The sequence below is a fragment of the Myotis nattereri genome, assembly GCF_964212035.1.
Source record: "Myotis nattereri genome assembly, chromosome: 3".
NCBI classification, from domain to species: domain Eukaryota; kingdom Metazoa; phylum Chordata; class Mammalia; order Chiroptera; family Vespertilionidae; genus Myotis; species Myotis nattereri.
The window spans coordinates 57,709,843-57,729,386 of NC_138077.1; the positions used below are offsets into that span (position 1 = coordinate 57,709,843).

General features: G+C 42.7%; 1 protein-coding gene across 1 annotated transcript in view; it reads right to left on the reverse strand.

Moving 5' to 3' along the window:
* The window catches only part of LOC308515356 (protein mono-ADP-ribosyltransferase PARP14-like), a gene marked incomplete at both ends in the record, with an annotated part of 58,245 nt that overhangs the window by 37,135 nt on the left and 1,566 nt on the right, over positions 1-19,544 (reverse strand). The window contains 5 exons of the mRNA XM_081085981.1: positions 1,260-3,511; positions 6,926-7,162; positions 9,907-10,143; positions 13,780-13,813; positions 14,548-14,681. Coding sequence (XP_080942107.1) covers positions 1,260-3,511; positions 6,926-7,162; positions 9,907-10,143; positions 13,780-13,813; positions 14,548-14,681 — 2,894 coding nt within the window. The remainder of the gene's footprint in view (positions 1-1,259; positions 3,512-6,925; positions 7,163-9,906; positions 10,144-13,779; positions 13,814-14,547; positions 14,682-19,544) is intronic.

The following is a 19,544-nucleotide window of genomic DNA, read 5'->3' on the forward strand; positions in this document are numbered from 1 at the left end:
TCTCTTTGAGGAGAATAATAATCCTGGAATCTACCCCATGGCATTGAACGAGAAAATGCAAGCCAAGCACTTAGCATAGTGCCTGGCACATACTAAGTCATCATTGTTAGCAATTCTTCTTGTAATTATCATTTAAGATTATTATATAAGGAAGATGACACACAGAATGGGAAAAAATATTTGCAAATCATAATCTGGTAAGGGACCTATACCCAAAATACATAAAGAACTCTTAAAATTCAGCAATAAAAAGATAACCCAAATGCCCTAGCTGGTTTGGCTCAGTGAATAGAGCATCAGCCTGCAAACTGAAGGGTACCAGGTTCCATTCCAGTCAAAGGCACATGCCAGGGTTGCAGGCTCCATCCTCAGTAGAGGGCATGCAGGAGGCAGCTGATCAAGGATTCTCTCTCATCATTGATGTTTCTATCTCTCTCTCCCTCTCCCTTCCTGTCTGAAATCAATAAAAATATCGTTTTAAAGAAAGATAACCCAACTTAAAAGTGGACAAAGGATCTGAATAGGTATTTCTCCAAAGAAGATAGGCAATTGGCCTTCCCTAGGAATCTCTTCCCCAGGCTTGCCCACAATCCTCAAAGGGAGGAAGGAACATCTGGCACAGCAGGGGCTTCCAGGGCTATTTCCATTAGCTAGAGCCCGTGTTGAAGAGGTTGTTAAATATGTTTTAAAAAAACACATGACCCCCCTGGCAGACCTACAATAACTGTCTGCACATAGTACTCAGACCACTTCCAGGTGCAGTTTCCACTTTCCTTCCCACAGCTTCTTACTGGTGCTGGGTGCTGATTGGCCCTCTGACTCAGGCCTCCAGGCTCAACCTGCTTCAATTCCACTGACAGGATTCCTGTCTGCTGTCCCCACTCTATACTCCAATTTTTCTATATCTCCTATCAGTAAATTTGATAGGAAATTAACGTCACATTTGCCAAAATGTGACAGGTATGAAGGCCCTGAAAAGTATAGAGAGTCTTGTAATTGTAAGCCATTATTGTGGATTTTCACATTTACTGGGGACCTGGTGATCTGAATACACTTCCAGGTCCCACAGATAACTGGTCACCCTCTATCAGTAAATGCTGTGGTGAAGTAGGCCAATTTTCTAAGGAAACCTGTTTCCAGGTCACCATGGAGAGCATGGGATTCTCTTTCTTAATTCTCCCTTGATCCAAATATTCCCTTGGCAACAGACTCCCTGGAGTTGCAGCACCTAGTGGGTGTTCTGTAAAAGGGACACTCACCATAGCATTCTGCACATCTCCTTTCACCAACAGGATACTCAGACCACCTGGGCACAGCAGCATTTCTCTGTTTCCATCATCGTTTCTCGGGTCTGGCTGGACTCCTGCTGGTACACTGGGCAGGGAAGCAGCATCAGGCTTGTTGTTTTTAAATACAGTTTTCACAGTTTCAGCAAAGACCTCAACAGTCTTCTCAGCTGAATCCACAAGGTAAACCTCTTTCAAGGTGCATCCAGCCCAGTTATACTGGAAGGATTCCTTGATGGCCAAAACAATGGTCTCCACACACTGGGATAAGGGAAAGCCACCGTCTCCAGAACTAACGGCAGGGATGGCTATGGATTGGTACTGGCATTTAGCAGCCAAATGGAGGATTCTTTTTATGGCATTCTTTAACTGTAACACACACCCCAGAACATCACTGCTGTTCCACTTGGGTCCTACTGCATGGATCACCTGGTGGTATGGGAGCTTTCCTGGTTTTGAGATGGTGGCATGGCCAGTTGGGATCTTACCCTTTTCCTTCACTATCCGGTCACAGTCTGCTTGGAGCTCAGGGCCAGCTGCCTTTGAAAGAGCAGCAGCCAGGCCCCCACTGAGACGGAGGTCCTCATTTGCGGCATTCACCACCACTTCAACAGGAAACCGTGTCAAGTCGCCTTGCTGTACAATCAGCGAGACCCCAGGGGCCAATTCTGTCCGACAGGAGCACTTCTGCCCATCACTGCCACCTCCCTCCTTCTGTTCTTCATTCTGCAGTAGTTCCACAAAACAACCAAATGACCATAGCTCACGTTTATAATACCATGGTTTATCCTGGAAGGACTGGCTGGCTCCTGGCTTATCAATACTGATGCTTTTAACACAAACTGAATCCCTGGCTTGTTTGAGGATGTTCATTCCCTCCAGGACTTCGGCCTTTGAGCCAGTTAGTAAAATGCCTTTTGGTTTGTTCCTAGCATTGAGATCTACCTGAACATTTAGCTTGTTCATCTTTATCTTTTGCCAGAATGGCTGCTCCTCTGCCTTTAAATAATCAATCACTAAGGGAGGCTTTACTTCAAGGAATCTCTCTATTTTCATGTTTTTTTCCACAAAGTCAAAAAGGAAGTGGTAGATTTCATTTACATCTCTCACGCAGCCTGCAATAATGACCTCAGCTGTGGTTCCTGAAGTTAACTCATTAATCATTACAGTCTTTGAGGAGGAATTATGTTTCTTTGGCAAATTCTTAGTGATGGCTTTCCATGTCTTGCTGTTAAGAAATTTCCTGTCTTTAATGTCTATGCGCTTATAACTTAAGGCACTGACCATTTGCTTCTCAGCTTCTAAGAGGACTTCAGAAGAACAGCCGGTTAAGAAAACAGTTGTGTCCTCTAGCTCATAAACTGCAAGAATTTTCTGTGCTATCAAAAGAGACTTGGAGAGTTCTGAACAGTTGACCTGTTGCAAAAACTGCAAAACCTCAGGGGGGAGCTGAATGCTTTTCTGAACCATGGTGTACACCTTTTCCTGGACTTCACACTTTGCTTTATACACATCTATTCTGTGTCCTTTAAAGCACATGTGTTGGGTGGCTCTGTCATAAAAAATCTCCATCTCTGGGTACTCCCTGCGGAGACGCTCCTGCACACCGCTGTGGCACAAAAGAGAATACTTTCCTGCAGAAATGGCCACTTTCCCCTTCACACTTTGCTCTTCTCTTTTAATTTTTTGAGTGGCATTTTCTATTAATTCCTTGATTTTTGGCTCAGTGTTTTGTACATCCTCTGATTTCCCCACTAAGGTTACAATCCCCATGTCTGTATCAAACTCAATCAAAATTGTTTCATCTTCTAAGTCATTTTTCATGATGCCCCACACTACTGGGTCCACTTTAAATTGGGTAACTTTAAATCTAGACCTGATGCCAAAGAAGGCTGTGGAAGCATCTTTCTTCCAGTTCTTGATTCTTTTTCTTCCTTGATTGACTAAGGTGGCTGCAGGGCTGATGGTAACTTCACCATTGAGTGAGGACCATGTTAGCTCACAGTGAGAACGTCTCACTTCTTCGTTTATCTCCTCAATCAGATGATTCCTTTTGTGTAAGAACTTCCATAAAGAAAGATCCAAAGATTCTTTAAATGGTGCCGGAAGCTTGATCAGAGGCTTCTCCTTTCCATACAAAGCTGTGCCCAAGGAGGTATAATATGGGAACACGGAGAGCGGCATATTGTTGAGGTCGAGCTTCTTGGTCATGATGGTGTCTAACACTTAAAAGGAAAGAAATAAAGTAAAGTAATCCCAGGGTAAAAGGTTTCAAATTAAAACAAACAAACAAACAAAACTTTCCTATTGTGGGAGGGGGGTGCAATCCTAGTGTTTGTAGAACTTTGATGTTACAACATAGTACTAAAAGGGCAGCTCTACTCTCAAAGTGCTCAAATATGAATTGATATGTATTAACACTGCACAGGTATCCCTTGTGTAATGGAATAATTACTTTCTGGCCAAGATCACTGTATGGTGAAATTCTGTTATGTAAATTCCATTTTCTCTTTTTGTGATACACTGATATATCACCGCTTTGGTCACAAGCATGGGGATACTGTTTGGGCCAGTGTAAAGAATATTTTGGTGCTTAAAGCCAACCTTGTCCAAGAATCATGCCATGTGCTGTTTCTTGTGCGTCTCACAATCTTAGGCTTCATAGATGACTTAGATTCCATTATTACTTCTCAGAGAGGCACATAATAATAATTATCATAGCTTACTGAGTGTCAGACACTATTCTAAGTGCTTTACATATATTTAATTAATTTAATCCTCATGACAACCCTGGAGATAGACACACTATTATTATCTTCACTATTTACAAATGATAAATCTCAGGCTAGCCCTAGCTGGTTTTTCTCAGTGGAGAGAGCATGGGCCTGTGGACTGAAGGGTCCCAGTTCGATTCTGGTCAAGGGCACATGCCTAGGTTGTGGGCTCATTCCACTGTGGGGTGTGCAAGAGGCAGCCATTCAATGATTCTATCTCATCATTGATGTTTCTATCTCTATCTCTCCCTCCCTTCCTCTCTGAAATCATTAAAAATATATAAAAATTAAATAAAAATCTTAAAAAAAGCACCTCAGGCTAGTTAAAATTAGATAACTCCAATAGGATCATGCAGACTGTAAATGTCTGAGCTAAGATTCAAATCAGTGTCTGTCTGAAACCAAAGCCCACACTCTTGCCCTTCTACCAGGGGTTCCAAACCAAGGTCATCCTCAAAGTCATCAGAGCCCAGCCCAGAGACTGATTCAGCAAGTCCTGCACCTCTCCCATCCCTGCTATAATCAGTCTCTTGCCACTTTTACTGGGACAGTAACTAGGATGGTATATGGGCATGTCTGTGTGTGGGTGGGAGGATACTCTTCTCCCCAAACTCATTTTTGTCGTAGTTATTAGACAGGTACACGGAGTCTAAGAAGGAAGGGAATTAGAATGAATTTCAGTAAAAACTTGGATTAAAATAGCATCCTTGTGGAAAGATGTTAAAAATAACTTCACTTGTGATGATTGGATCCTAGGCCTTGAGCCAGACATAATAAAAAGAACATGGCCTTCAGAGACCCAGACACATAGCCTCAACTTCCCCATGTGGCCCCGTACACGCGACAGCCTGGGCAGTACCAGTGACCACTAACACTGACTGAGCACCCACCATGTGCCAAGCACTTTGGAGATATAATTTCATTTAATCCTCATAATATTCCTGCGAGGTAAGTAATAGCAGGAACTCTGTTTTACACAGGAGAAAACATAGGATTTGGTGGGTTTAGTAACTTGTCCAAGATCACAAAGCTAGTAAGCACCGAAGCCAGATCTGAACTTGGATCTATCTGATACAAGAACCATCAGAGAGATCTTAAATTTATCCCCCTATTTCCTCTTCTGTAAAGAAAGAATAACCAAATCTAACTATGCAGGTTAGTATGGGGATTCAGTGAGATACTATGGCAGGAAACAGCCCAAAATCTCACGTGCAATAGGTGTCTCATAAGGGTTCCCTTCCTGAAGATTTTGTGAATCAGATATTGGGAAATGGAACCAAATAATTTCAGAGTGAAGTGCCTAACATTCATCTCAAATAATCTACATATAAAACAATATTGCTAAATAAATTCTGTTCTTAACCCATCTTTATTTACAATTTGCCTCATTATTGGTAACCCACCGTAAGTGGTGAAATATCCCACAAGAAAAATAAATGTTATAGGTGAACAGGAAATTGGGAAAAAGTGGAGAACTTAAAAGCATTGATTATGGGCCCAGACTGCCAAGGTTCTGATCCTGCCTCTGTGACTCATTAGCTGCAGAACCTTGGTCAAGTGATTTGACCTTTCTGTACCTCAGTTTCTTCATTTGTAAAATAAGGATTACAATAATAGCAATGCCTGTAAAGCAATGTCTATAAATCCACTTTGTAGCACTCTGCAGAGCTCTGCAAATGTCCAGAGTGAAAAAGGGAAAGTCAGTGTATCTTAGACCCTGGAAAACAGGGAATGAGCAAGGTTAGGGAGGAGGCAAGACCAACATAGTCAAAGATGGTACAAAGATGTCAAGTGAAATGAACCTTTCAGAGGGTCCTACTGTTCACAGGTGCTGCTCGGGTATAAAATAAACCTCAATTAAATACTTCCTATTAATAATGTTACCCATGTAACTAGGCATTCTGAACATACACCAACTGCCCCATGCTCTCAAGATGTTCAAAACCCCCAAAGTTGTCAACTCCCAACATTGGTTGGGAGCTAAGTTCTAGAGTAGACAGCTATATGTAGCTCTACGTTTGCCCAAGGAATACTAGGTCTTTCATTCTATTTAAAGCTAAATCATACCTTCTTCCCATTTTCTCCACCTTATAAAAGCTGAAGGAGGTTCTTACAAGCATCCCATGAAGCAATTTATTTTAACTGGGTGGCATATCATAGGATCCTATCTCTTGCTCCCCCATTTAATCCCAAACAGGATGTTTCTTCTTTCCCTGAAAAGTCAGGTTCCCTAACTCCTCAGCCTTGACCTCTGAACATGAATGCAATCTCCAAGCTGACTTTGCAAGTGTCCCAGAGAACTGGCAATTTATGTCTACAAAACCCTCAGGAGTACTCCCGGAGGTTCACCTGGGAAGGTTTTGCAGGGTCACTGCACCCACTGATCATGTGAAATCGCCCCTGTTAACTTCTGAATGATGACCCTGACAGGTGAAAGGGGATGAAGTGACACTTTCTAGGAGCATGTGCGTTTCTGAGTATTTTTTTTACCTAAACTTGTTGAAATTAACTTCAGAATTTCTGCCAAGTGTACAGCTAAAAAACACAGAAAATCTCTTTTTTTTTTTAAACACAGTATTTCCAGGATTCTAAGAGTTATAGATTTTTCAGGTGTCATAAGTAGAGACTTATTGAGAGAAATGTTATATCTTTCAAAAATGTGACATTACTTCTTTAATGTTTGAATCACTGGACACATTAAATATCATGTCCCAGATGAACAGGATTCCTAACTGGATTACCAATGAAATATGTGAATAAAAATAAAATACATCAGAATTCAACTGATAACTATAATAGTAAGATATGCTAACAAATTTAAATTATGCCAGGAAAGGTGTACAAAATCAGGCTAATAGACATTACCTTTTCTGTCAAAAAATTCTATCAGAGCTGAACTCTCTTCAGGAAAACATTCAATACTGACAACTCTTCCCCCTCCATTTTGAGGATTTTCAAATAAACATTTCAAATTATCGGGGTCAACACCAGGTGGCAGGTTCTCAACCCTGATTGTTTTTGTCATTTCCAGAAGTCTTGGAGAAAGCTGAAGTTGTGTCACTGAATGGTGCATGGCACAATCTTCAACAAATTTCATGGCATCTGCAAACCAAAAGTAACCAATCACAAAATTATATCTTTATATTATACAAAAAACTGTCTGAATTAATAGAGATAAATAGGGGAGCTAAGCACTCAAATTTTAATTCCTAAATGTGAATTTACTTGCCTAAAATTCCCAGTCTCTGAATAATGATGCATCTATGAATGTCTTACCAGAATTACTACCATCGAGTTGTGTCCCTACCTCCGCTCACAGCCTGGTCCAACCCTCCTTGATATAACCACCTGAGTACTCTCTACTATTCAAATCTCCTCACTTCACCCCTTTCTCAAGTCTTTCAATGGCTCCCCATTACCTGCATACATGAGTTCACACTCCTGAGCTAGGTGAAATATGTCCTTTGCTATTTGACTCCAAATTAATTTCTAAATATCACCTCTGGTTATTCCATGCCGTTCATTTTATTTTCATACTGCCACAGAAACTAGTCATTATTTTGAAAATCATTCTACTTTGCCTGTGTTTATATGTTTTCCTGTGCTTGACATGCCCTCCTCCAATTTTTTATCTTGGTCCTATTCCTCCTTCAGAACTCAACCCAATGATCTCTTTCAAATAAATAAATATTGATGTTGGGCCCACAATGTGTCAGGCACTGTGCTAGGAGCTCGGGAGAGAGAGTAATAAATAGAACAAGTTCTTGAACATTCACCCCCCAGGAGGTAGGAAGTCTTGAAAGCAAACAAATGGTCTATTGTGGTATCAAATGAGGCTGGAGGACTAACATTGGCACTCAGACAAGGATTCCCTCACCAATCTGAGTTCTGAAGGATGAAGAAGAGTTTACCAGATAGATAAGGGAGGAAGCATTTCAGGCAGAGGGAACAGCAGTGGCATGGAACATAGTATGCTGGGGACCTGATAGCCTGGTACTGCAGGAGTCTAAGCTTCATAGAAGGACTGAGGCAGGGCAAAGCCAAGCTGCCTTGTTTGGGTCCCCTTTCCTCCCATTCCTCACAGCCTGCTGTTCACAGCCAAGGGAGGCAACTTCTCCTCTTGATCTTCACTGTTCATTTGTGTATTGGTTTCCAACCTACACCACAGGAGTTCCTTTGAAGCAGGGACCAAGAATTATTCATCTTGGCAACATCAAAATCTCCTATTACTGCCACGGCACCTAGACACGTGCACATAGTAGGCACTGAAAATTTTTGCTTAATAAAAAAAGCAAGTGCATCTAGTTCTACCTTTATGAGAAATAATCATAAACTTGAAAGTAGAATAGCTCCCTTTTTGAGCCCTTACCATGTCCTTACCGGGAAGGATGTGAAGAGCTTTTCACATTCTTTAATTCTCACAGAAACTGAATAAGGCAGGTATTCTTATCCCCATTTTAAAGGTGAAGAAAGCAAAGCACCCAGAGGATAGTAACTTGGCCAACCTCACATAATTACTTAAATGTTGAAGCTAGAATTTTGACTACATGACCTCGCTCTTTTTTTTTAATCCTCACCCGAGATACGTTTTTGTTTATTTGAGAGTGAAAGGGAGAGAGTGAGAGAAACATCAATGTGAGAGAAAAACATCAACATCGAACCCACCTTTTGGTGCATGGGATAACATTCCAAACAAGTGAGCCTCCTGGCCAGGGCATGACCTGTGCTCTTAATTAACCATTCCACTGCCACAGCTATGGTATAGTGAGGACTTAGAATTGGAAAATGTCCTTGTTTTTCTGGAGATGGCTCTTCCAACTCACAGACTCCTCCCACTGACCTCAAAGAGCACTCATTTTCTGCATCACATGCACTTACTCTCCCTGCATATGTGGATGACCATGAAAATACTGAGAAGATATATGGTAAAGAGGATAACAGAATAGGCTGTATAGAGGTATGCTGATAGGGTTCAAATCCAGTACTTCATTTATTAGCATCTCTGTACCTCTGTCTCCTCAGGTATAAAATGAGAAATAATAATCTTCTCAAAAGGTTGTTGAAAGGAACAAATCAATTAATACACGTAAAGAGCTTTCCATAGTACCTGACTTACAGTAATTTGATTGTTTGCTAGTATTATAATTATTCCTTCAAGTCCAGTTTGGTAACACATATCAATATTTACTTCTCTCAATGAGGTAAAACGTGTAAACACTGATTCCTGTGTTCAGACTCACTTTAAGATACTTGGATATAATTTTTTAAAAATATATATTTTATTGATTTTTTTTTACAGAGAGGAAGGGAGAGGGATAGAGAGTTAGCAACATCGATGAGAGAGAAACATCAATCAGCTGCCTGTTGCACACCCCCTACTGGGGATGTGCCAGCAACCAAGGTACATGCCCTTGACCTGAATCAAACCTGGGACCCTTCAGTCTGCAGGCCAATGCTCTATCCACTAAGCCAAACCGGTTAGGGCAGATACTTGGATATCACTTAGATTTTCATTTGGGTGTGTCTTCTTTCTCTTTCTTTCCCTCTCTCTCTCTCTCTCTCTCTCTCTCTCTCTCTCTCTCTCTCTCTCTCTCTCTCTCTCGTACACACACACACATACACACAAAACTCATATAATAAATTTAATTCATTACACATGCCATAATTTGGATTCACAACAAAATTGCTTCCCTTTCAAATAAAAAAGGATCTATATTAACTTGGTGTCCTCTCTTACCAGCTACTAGCAAGAGTCAAACTTTCAGAGCCATTCCATTAGCTGGGTGTCCCAAATCCCAAAAGTGCTGTGCAAAGAAGACTGAACATGAAGGGTCACTTCATCTTACCTACGTATTTTTGAAAGGTAACTACACCAACATCAAAATCTCGTATTATTTCCACTTGAAAATCATCACTGGACAGGCCACTTATGTTCTGCACCAACAAGGTTAGCATCATGTCAGTCACATTTGCTTTGAGATTTTCAAATGCAACCAAAGAGGGAATATTTTCACATTGCTTTGGGATATCTTCCATTTTTTCTGATCTTTTGTTGAGAGAGATTTGTGTATCTTCTGATGCATCTGATTTTAGGGATAAAAAAGAGGTCAAGATGTTATATTTATCTACCATGATTTTAGCAAAGTAAATTATCATAAGACACTGCCTTCTTTCCTTCCCAACCTCTAGCTAACTAAAATAAAAACAGATCTTAGAAGGCTTTTAGCTTAAATGAATTACAATTATGATGTTCAATTTTATTACACCTTTTTCTACTGGCATATACTACTATCACAGCACCTTAGTATAATTATTGAAATGAGTTTCCTCAAAGGCAAGGAACATGTTTACACATCCTGGTATTGCTAGCACATGGTATATACTTGAGGTTCAATGAGTATCTGTTGAATTGGAGATTTAGTGCTTGGACCACTAGAGGAAAGCAAGAATATCTGATGATGCCAAACATGAGCATGATTTAACACTTTATGCCCTGAAAAGCAGTAACTTCCCATCACTGAAGAGAAAAAAAGATGCTTGCATTGAATGACTAGGGGAAACACAGAGAAAGTAAAACGGCCTAGAGAGCTATACGTGTACATCAAACTCCGTGAATAGCAATCACTCCAGACAGCTTGTTCCTCCCCATTGTTGACCATAAGTGAGTTACACATATGCACAAGGTCAGTCTCACTCTATGCTTAACCCAGTGCAGTGAAGCATGATGGGTACAAATAGGACCTTTAGACATTATTTGCGCAACTATTCAGTTGGAGCCCTTGTTATGTTGAAGGTACTGGATGTGTGGAGAAGGGTACATACAAAAAACATTATATAAGGAACTTATTTTTCTAATGGAGGTATTAAAAAAAATGAGAAGAGAAACTGACATTTGTAAATGTTTATTATGGCAGAGTAAAATGTCATGTGCTTATCAAATCCATTTTGTTTTCTTTCTAGAAAATATTACCCAGACTTCCTACAGTGAAATTCCTATAGTAGAGTTCGTGTGGCTAATGGAATATGGGAAGAAGGGGTGAATTCTACTTCCAAGCATGATCAATTCATGTCTCCTTCATATGGATCTCCATTCAACCTTGCAGTGACCTTGCAGGCCATGTATCAAGGGGGCCTGGATTCCCAAATGACTGCATAAAGCAGTCTAGACTCCACCCACCACCCTAGCTGCTAACTACACTGTACTGTATTCGGGGGAGATGTTTTTTACAGCAGTTACATCACCCCAACAAATACACACACACACACACACACACATACACACACACACAATCACACGCTCATGCCAAACAAAAAATAGCTTGAAGATTCAATAGCAACATGAAGTAGTATTCAATGAGACAGTATGACAAACCAAAATGAGTACTGGGCTGGATGTGAGGCTCTATGAGTTCAACCCCTGACTCTGCCACTCTTTAGCCATGTGACCTTGTGCACATCACTTTTTAAAAAAAATATATATTTTTTTATTGATTTTTTACAGAGAGGAAGGGAGAGGGATAGAGAGTCAGAAACATCGATGAGAGAGAAACACTGATCAGCTGCCTCCTGCACACCCCCCACTGGGGATGTGCCCGCAACCAAGGTACATGCCACTGACCAGAATTGAACTTGGTACCCTTCAGTCCACAGGCCGATGCTCCATCCACTGAGCCAAACCGGTCAGGGCTGTGCACATCTCCTAATTTAAAATTGAGAATATTGTGCTGAGAGACTAATAAGAGCTTTGTAGCAATATAGTTTTATCACCCCACTATTGGAAGCTTCATCACAAGAGAGCCATTGCCGTATAAAGAGCACCAACAATTAAGTCAGGATTCCAGGAAAGAGAGATAAAGGGATTGGCTGGCTTGGGAAGGCTTTAGAGAAGAGGAGGAACCTGAGTAGATCTTTAAGGGTCTATCGGATTTAGGTAGAGACACGTGGGGTAGAGAGTACTGTGAGCAACAGAATACAGGCAGAGTATTGCATTGTGCCAAACTATTTAGGAAATGGTGATCTGACCAATGAAGCTCAAGGAACTCTCATGTACAGAGATGTAAGAAAAGAGGCCAGAAAAGTCAGCTTCATCCAGAATGGGGTCTGGACTTTATCTTGCAGTTGGTGGTAAGGTGAGCCAGGGAAGGTTTCTGTGAAAAAGATGACCAGATATCCCGCAATACAAAGGACTGGTCAGATTTAAGGAGAAGGACATCAGGTACAGAGAGAACAAGCAGGGTATTCCTGCCATGCTGGATTTGTAAAGTGATAAGGGGGCCTGGGGTGAGGGAGGAATGAATGAGACCAACATATGTGAAAGCTTAAAGAAAAGACAAATTTCTAGTAGGGATCAGCAAACTGGTTATGCACTTGAAGAGAAATAAAAAAGACAGAAGAGGGCACTGGTTTGGAGGCAGATGACACACGTGGCTTCAGACATGTTGGCGCTAATATATTTTCTAACAGGAAGATCAGACACAGTTCTGGGATTTAGAAGAGAGTCCAGGCTTGAAATATACACTTGGAATAAACAGAATTTTCTGACCACAAAGTAGCCAGCATTTATCTGCTCTTGTTTGTCTCTCTTCTCCTAGTTCTTCCATTTGCTGGTTTCCACATTTGAGGCCCAACCCAGCTCAGCTTGACCTAAAACCGAATACTGGCTTAGTGCTCATACCCATTGATGTTGGTGTGTGCCTTTCCCTGCTCTGTCACTGCCTGTCAATCTTTAACCTGAAGCTGTGGGTTTCAGGCATGCCTAGTGCCTTCATGGTGCTGTGTCCTCTGCTCTCCTCATCCCTTAGATATGGGATCTACTAGGCAACCACCATCCATCCTCATTTCCTCACCATTCCAATGAGTTTCTAGAGTTCTAACAATGGCCCCAAGAGCCCTGACAATGACCCCAAGCTCTCTTCCTAGTGTCGTTTTCAAAAAGAGAAAGTTGCAAAAATCTAAACATGTTCTCAAGACAATTTCTACTTTAGAAGAAAATATTTACACATTTTTTGGAATTTTCTTTTCCCTAAGATCTGGATATCTATCCATCTTGCTCAGCCATTCAACACATCTCACCATTTACTCCCTTTTATAACACCATGCTTAGCCCAGAAAAGTGTGACTTCTTCAGTAAATGTCAGGTGCTACAGGCCAACACCCAGACACTAGTTAAGCAACAGACTCCACAACACTCACTAGGTGTCGGGCTCTATCTCACAGCAGATGGAGGAGAGGAGCTGCTGCTCTTCTGGAGGGTTGCACCCCATCCTGCACCCAGCACTCAAGCTTTCATCCACAGAGGACCCACACCTTCCTGTAGTGGCTCCTGAGGACAGCACTTCCCACAGCCAGTGCTCAGAAACTGACTTAGCCACACACAGCACCCACTGATATGTCATGCACTTGCTTCTTGATGGCCGCTTGGGCACACGTAGGCTCTAAAGGTCAGTTCATCACCTTCCTCCAGTCATCTCTTAGTCCTCTGCTCAATTGCAAGGTGTCTCCCAGTCCCCACAGAGAGAGCTGTTTCCATCCTTCTGAGCTGAGCCCTTAGAGCTCAAGTGTTCACCCTCTGAAGAGCTGGCTGAGAGTATAAGGAGGATGCAGCCCAAGGCATCACCAAGCTGAGCAAAACCTGCCTTGTGAAGTAAAGAAGATAAGTGCCATCTTTAATCAAAGCAAAACTGCCTTATGAAGGCCATTCATATCAATTGAGACCTTACCTGGTTCTTTTGCATGTTCTTTGGTCTTGGACTCCTGAAATTCAAATAATAAAGTAGCATTCATAAATTGCCAATAATCCAAATGTCTTTACATTAAGAAAATGTGCCTGAGACCAGCCTGGAGATACAGGGTCAACAGACAATAGTGAAAAACTCCAGCAATAATGCTTTTGAATGCTCCTCATGTGTATTGGCACATGCAGTTACTCAGAAAAAAAATCACTGGTAATACGAGTCAAAAATAACAGAAACCCCAATGAATACCAAGTGTCCAGAGTAAGGGGTAAGATCTGCATCTTTTCCACATTTAACATTTATTGAGTCTTTCCCATGAACACTGTGCCATTTGCTTTACACAGGTTGTCTCATCCAACCCTCACAACAATCCAACAATCCAACAAGGTAGATACTATTACTATACCATTTTAGGAAATATTAGTACATGCAGTATAGATCGCTATCTCCTCAAAACAATGTAAAAGTAAAACTAATACAGCAAGTTCCAGGTTAAGAGCAACACAAAATTTTATATCTCAAACCTCCCTTATTATAACCCCCAAATCTTGACTTTCCTGAAAGTGTCTAAAAGCAAACAAAACGTGCCTCCTCCTTCATTATTCCATACCTGTCCCACCACACCTGTAAGTTGCATTTCTCACTGCAGTTTGATTTATATTTTTTGTTCCACTAGGTGTTCCTCATTGTGCTTCCCATCCCACACACCTTGGGAGAACACCCTACTTCCTGTCTACTCGCTCCTTTACTTACCGTTGCTGGAATTTTCTCCTTAGAGGCATCATGGACTTCATTTCTGGCTGGAGGCAACTTGACTGTTAACTTAAATGTTTCTTTTCCTGGCAATGCTAACTCATGGTTCTCTCTCTCCAGAACGTTCTCCCGAACTGAAACATCGAAAAAGAAGAAGAAGGAGAAGGAGAACCATCAAGCAATCTTTATTCACAAAATTATTCCATATTTCAAAGCCTTTGTCATCATCAATCAATTACTCAGTCATTTGCCCAAGAGAGGCCTTCGGTGGTAAAAGGAACAAAATAATGGAAAAGTTTATCAAGCGGGCATGGATTTGAATTCTATCTTTAAACTTATTTTTTTTAACCTTAAGTATTTCCAGAGTCTCAGTCTTCTTGTATAATAAGCAATTAATAAAGATTGTATTATATGGGTATTATGTGGATTAAATTTAAGAAACATAAAGAAGGTAGTATAGTATCTGATGCTCAGTGGGCACTCAGAAAGGGAGCAATATTTATTGTACAGTAAGTTAAATAACTAAAGCATCCATCACGGTGAGCCAGTGAACATTGGGTGCTGGGACATGGCATGATAAAAGCCATGTTTTAGGAAGGTGACTCTGGTAACCAGGAGAAGAATGGCCAGGAGCCTAGTTAATAAGTTTTTCAATCAATTCTTTAACTTGTGAAGATAAAAGCCTCACATCTGATAGGAAAAGGAAAAGGAAAAATGGATGGAGAGATTTAAAAACAAAATCGCACATCAGGCAGCTGGGCTATAGTGAAAAAAAACTGAACAGTGAACATAAGCATTCAAAAACCTGGATTAGAATTCCAACTCTAGATGAGTGACATTGAGAAACTATCTTCACGTCTCTTAAATCTGTTTTGTCACTCATACCAGTGGTCTGTGAATGAATTTTGCAACACAGACAAGAGGTATGCAAATGTAAGTTATAATTATAAGAGGCAGGCAGAGAAAGAAAGGCAAAGTTAGTGTATCACAGACTGTGGAGAACAGGGAGTGAGTTTCGATGAGGAGATGTGGTCGACATAGTCAGATGGTACAAAAATGTCAGGATGAAGGGGAACCTTTGAGAGTTCCCCACTGTTCACTGTTGTAGCCCTGCCATGAATGATGGGTTACCATGTTGTATTCTGATATGGTTGGCCTGATGAGGCCAGGGTTTCAAGTACGAGTCTTTCAAAAAGAGGGGCTTAAATAGCTTTCCCACCTCAACCATCCATGGAAGGGTAGGGTGCCAACTGGATGAAACAGTCCCCCAGAAACAACATAAGAAGAAATACCAGACTCCAATTTCACTCTAGATGGGAGGGAAGATATATTCACAGAGACGCCTAAGGGGCTGCCCTAAGCTTGAGTAAGGGCTGGATAAGAACCCAGTGCCAGAGCAGAAGCTAAGTTTTGTAAGCAAGGTTGTCCAGAATCATGGACCTGTGTGATTGATACCTTCCTTTTATTGTTCCTTAGATTTTGGTAGAGTCATTTAAATGTGCCAGCCTGGCCCTGGCCAGTATTGTTCAATAATTAGAGTGTCAGCCTTTGCACCAAAGGGTCATGGGTTTGATTCCCACTCAAGGGCATAGGTTGCAGGTTCAATCCCCCACCCCAGGTTGAGTGCAGGAGGCAACCAATCAATGTCTCTCTCACATTGATGTTTCTCTCTCTCTCTCTCTCTCTCTCTCTCTCTCTCAATCTATCTCCCCCTTTCTCTCACATCCCTTCCAATCAATGGAAAAGATATTCTTGGGTGAGGATTAACAAATATAAAAATAAAGTAAGATAAAATAAAAGTGCTAGCCTGGCTAGGCTGGTGTGGCTCAGTGGTTGAGCATCGACCTATGAACCAAGAGGTCAGGGTACATGCCTGGGTTTTGATTCTCCCTCCACATTAATATGTCTATCTCTCCCTCACTCCCTCTCTGAAATCAATTAAATTATTTTAAAAATAAATAAATGTTGCTGGAGGCTAATTCCAGCATGTCATAAATGCAAGAAGTTATGAAAAGGTTGATGAACCTTGGGGCTTCAGCAGGGCTGAAAATCTGCATGTTATTACTTGCTTCTGAACAGCTGAGGGCAATTCCTCCAACCTGATAATCTTTTACTGTTTACCAAACCTTACCTTTGTTATATATATATATATATATATACACTAGGGGCCCAGGGCACGAAATTCGTGCACTGGGTGTGGGGTGGGGTGGGGAGAGTGTCCCTCAGCCCAGCCTGCCCCCTCTCACATACTGGGAGCCCTCAGGCGTTGACCCCCATCACCCTCCGATCGCCTGATCGGCCCCTTGCCCAGGCCTGACGCCTCCGCCAGAGGTGTCAGGCTTGGACAGGGGACTCCCATCTCCCCCCGATCACTGGCTCTGGCCCCCGCCCAGGCCTGAGGCCTCTGGCCCAGGAATCATGCCTGGGCAGGGGACCCCCATCTCCCTCTGATCGCTTGCTCCACCCCCCGCCCAAGCCTGATGCCTCTGACCCAGGCTTCAGGCCCGGGCAAAGGGACCATCATATCCCCCAATCCCTGGCTCCACCCCCCACCCAGGCCTGATGCCTCAGCCAGAGGAGTTGACCCTCATCACCCTCCGATCACCAATCACCAGATCGGCCCCTTGACCAGGCCTGAGGCCTCCGGCAGAGGTGTCAGGCCTGGGCAGGGGACCCCCAGCTCCCCGTGGTTGCAGGCTCCGCCCCTGCCCAGGCCTAACGCCTCTGGCCTAGGTGTCCGGCCCGGGCAGCGGGGACCTGCAGTGGCAGCGGGGGGTGCCGCGATCATGGGCTTCGCTTTAGGCCCAGGCAAGGGACCCCTAGCTCCTGGGACTGCCAGCTTCGACCGTGCCCAGCTCCCATCGCTGGCTCCACCCCTACTTCCTGCTATCACTGGCCAGGGCGGCAAAGGTGCCTGATTCTCGGATCATGGCTGGGGGGCAGGGCAAAGGCGGCCCCAGGGCCACCTTTGCCCTGCCCCCCAGCTCTTAGCTCCTCCCTGGGTTTCCGATCACTGTCAGTGGCAGGGAGCTTCTTCCTTCTTTCCCTTTCGCCTCCCTGCATTGTGCCTACATATGCAAATTAGCCGCCATCTTGTTGGCAGTTAACTGCCAATCTTAGTTGGCAGTTAACTGCCAATCTTAGTTGGCAGTTAATTTGCATATAGCCCTGATTAGCCAATGAAAATGGTATCGCCGTACGCCAATTACCATTTTTCTCTTTTATTAGTGTAGATATATATATCTGCTTTGCCATAGGACAAAATGTTGGAATAAAAAGACTTGGGTTCAGAGATTCAGAGAATTTAGTCACTAGCACTAAGCCTCCTCTGGCTCCCCCAAAATGCCTTTCAAATTCATATTTCTCTCTAGCGTCTTCATTCATTTATGCACAGCCCCTATTCCAGATTTCTGAACCCTTGCAGCTGCGGATAAGACCCTAGCAAAATGTGCCATCCTGTTCTGTGTGCAATATGCATGGGCATCACTACTTCAAGAGGGAAAAAGGTAGCAAGATCAGTAAGTGCTCCCCAATAAGGAAAAGCTTAATCTGGGAGGAAAAAGGCTGAATCTCTGATGTCCAGCCACCCTGACCTATGTCCTTCCTGCACTAATCTCAAACCATCCATGTTGACTTTTATTAATGTGTTTCCTTACCCCAAAGAGACTTACAATAATCAGGAGCCAAATTATGACCAGAGAGGGTGATAAATGTACACATCCAAAAATCTTCCGAATCAATTTACGCTCAACTTTTCAGAAATTCAATGAACTATATAAAAGTAAGATGCGCTTCTCAAGCGTTCCGGTTGCTCTACAGTAATTCCCACAGAGAAATGCTGGTGGGCTCAGCCTGATTATGTGAATTATATGACTAAAGGCATGTTACACTACAAGAATGCACCTGCTGAGGCCACTTCCTGGTGTGGAGGGGATGGGTCTCCCTGTAAAGACAAGATCTCCTGCCCTAGGACTGCCAGGGCAGGTGATTCATTGTTAGCAATTTCAAGGCAACTTGTTGCTGAGAAAGCTGCTTCTGATAGGAAACTGAAACTGACTGGGACTTTCCACTCCCCAAGAACTTTGACCGTAAAACGTCATCAGTTTCAAGAATTATGATATGTCTGTGCTGAGGGTAACACAAAGGAGCCATAGGAGCAGCCTGGGGGTGGAGGTAGGGGGTTGTGGGCTAGAACAGGTGAAGGAAGAAGCCTGGCAGGAGACTGAAATTGGTTCTAATTTGAGGGCTAGAACAGAATGATATTATCATCACAGAATCATATTTTACACTGCTTGTATTTCTATGCTGTGTGTATTTCCTATAATGGGCTCTGATTTTGTTCATCCAAGGACATCAACAACCAGCATTCTCAAACTTTAGTGCCTCAGAGTCACCGAGGGTGCTGGTTCAAAGTGCTGATGCCCTCACCCACCCACACTCAGGGTTCCTGTGTCTCTAGGACAGAGCTGGGCTGTGTCTATTTAACCTGCTGAGGGTTAATGAGATGCTAAAGAAGAAAGAAGCATTGCTAAAGGCCAAACCATGGTGATGCCAGAAGCGTCCCTAAAGGCCAAACCATTGTTGATGCTAACAGTTGGAATCAAGGTGGTAATATCCTTGAGGGAATAACTTACATCATACAGCTGCCCTTCTCTACATTCCTTGGTGAAATTAATCCTTGGAAAACTGTGTACCTGTTTCCATAAAGCTCTGAGCAAAGCAGGTCGTCCATGTCCTGCCCCCTGCCCGCCTCACTTCTTTCACACTCCTCTGTGTACCCCTTTCCTCTCTGGGTTTCATCTTTCCTTTCTGGATCCTTGCTTAAAGCTTTCCAATTGCTCTCATGGCCTTGTCATCCTTCTCGCCTCTCCTCTGGCCAAAATCCTTACCCCTTCTCAAATCCAGGGAAGGAAAGTGGGATTAGGGGTTGTCCACATCCTCTCCTAGGAGATTCCAATGGAGAAAGTGTGTGCTCCAGGAGTGTCTGGTCACATGCC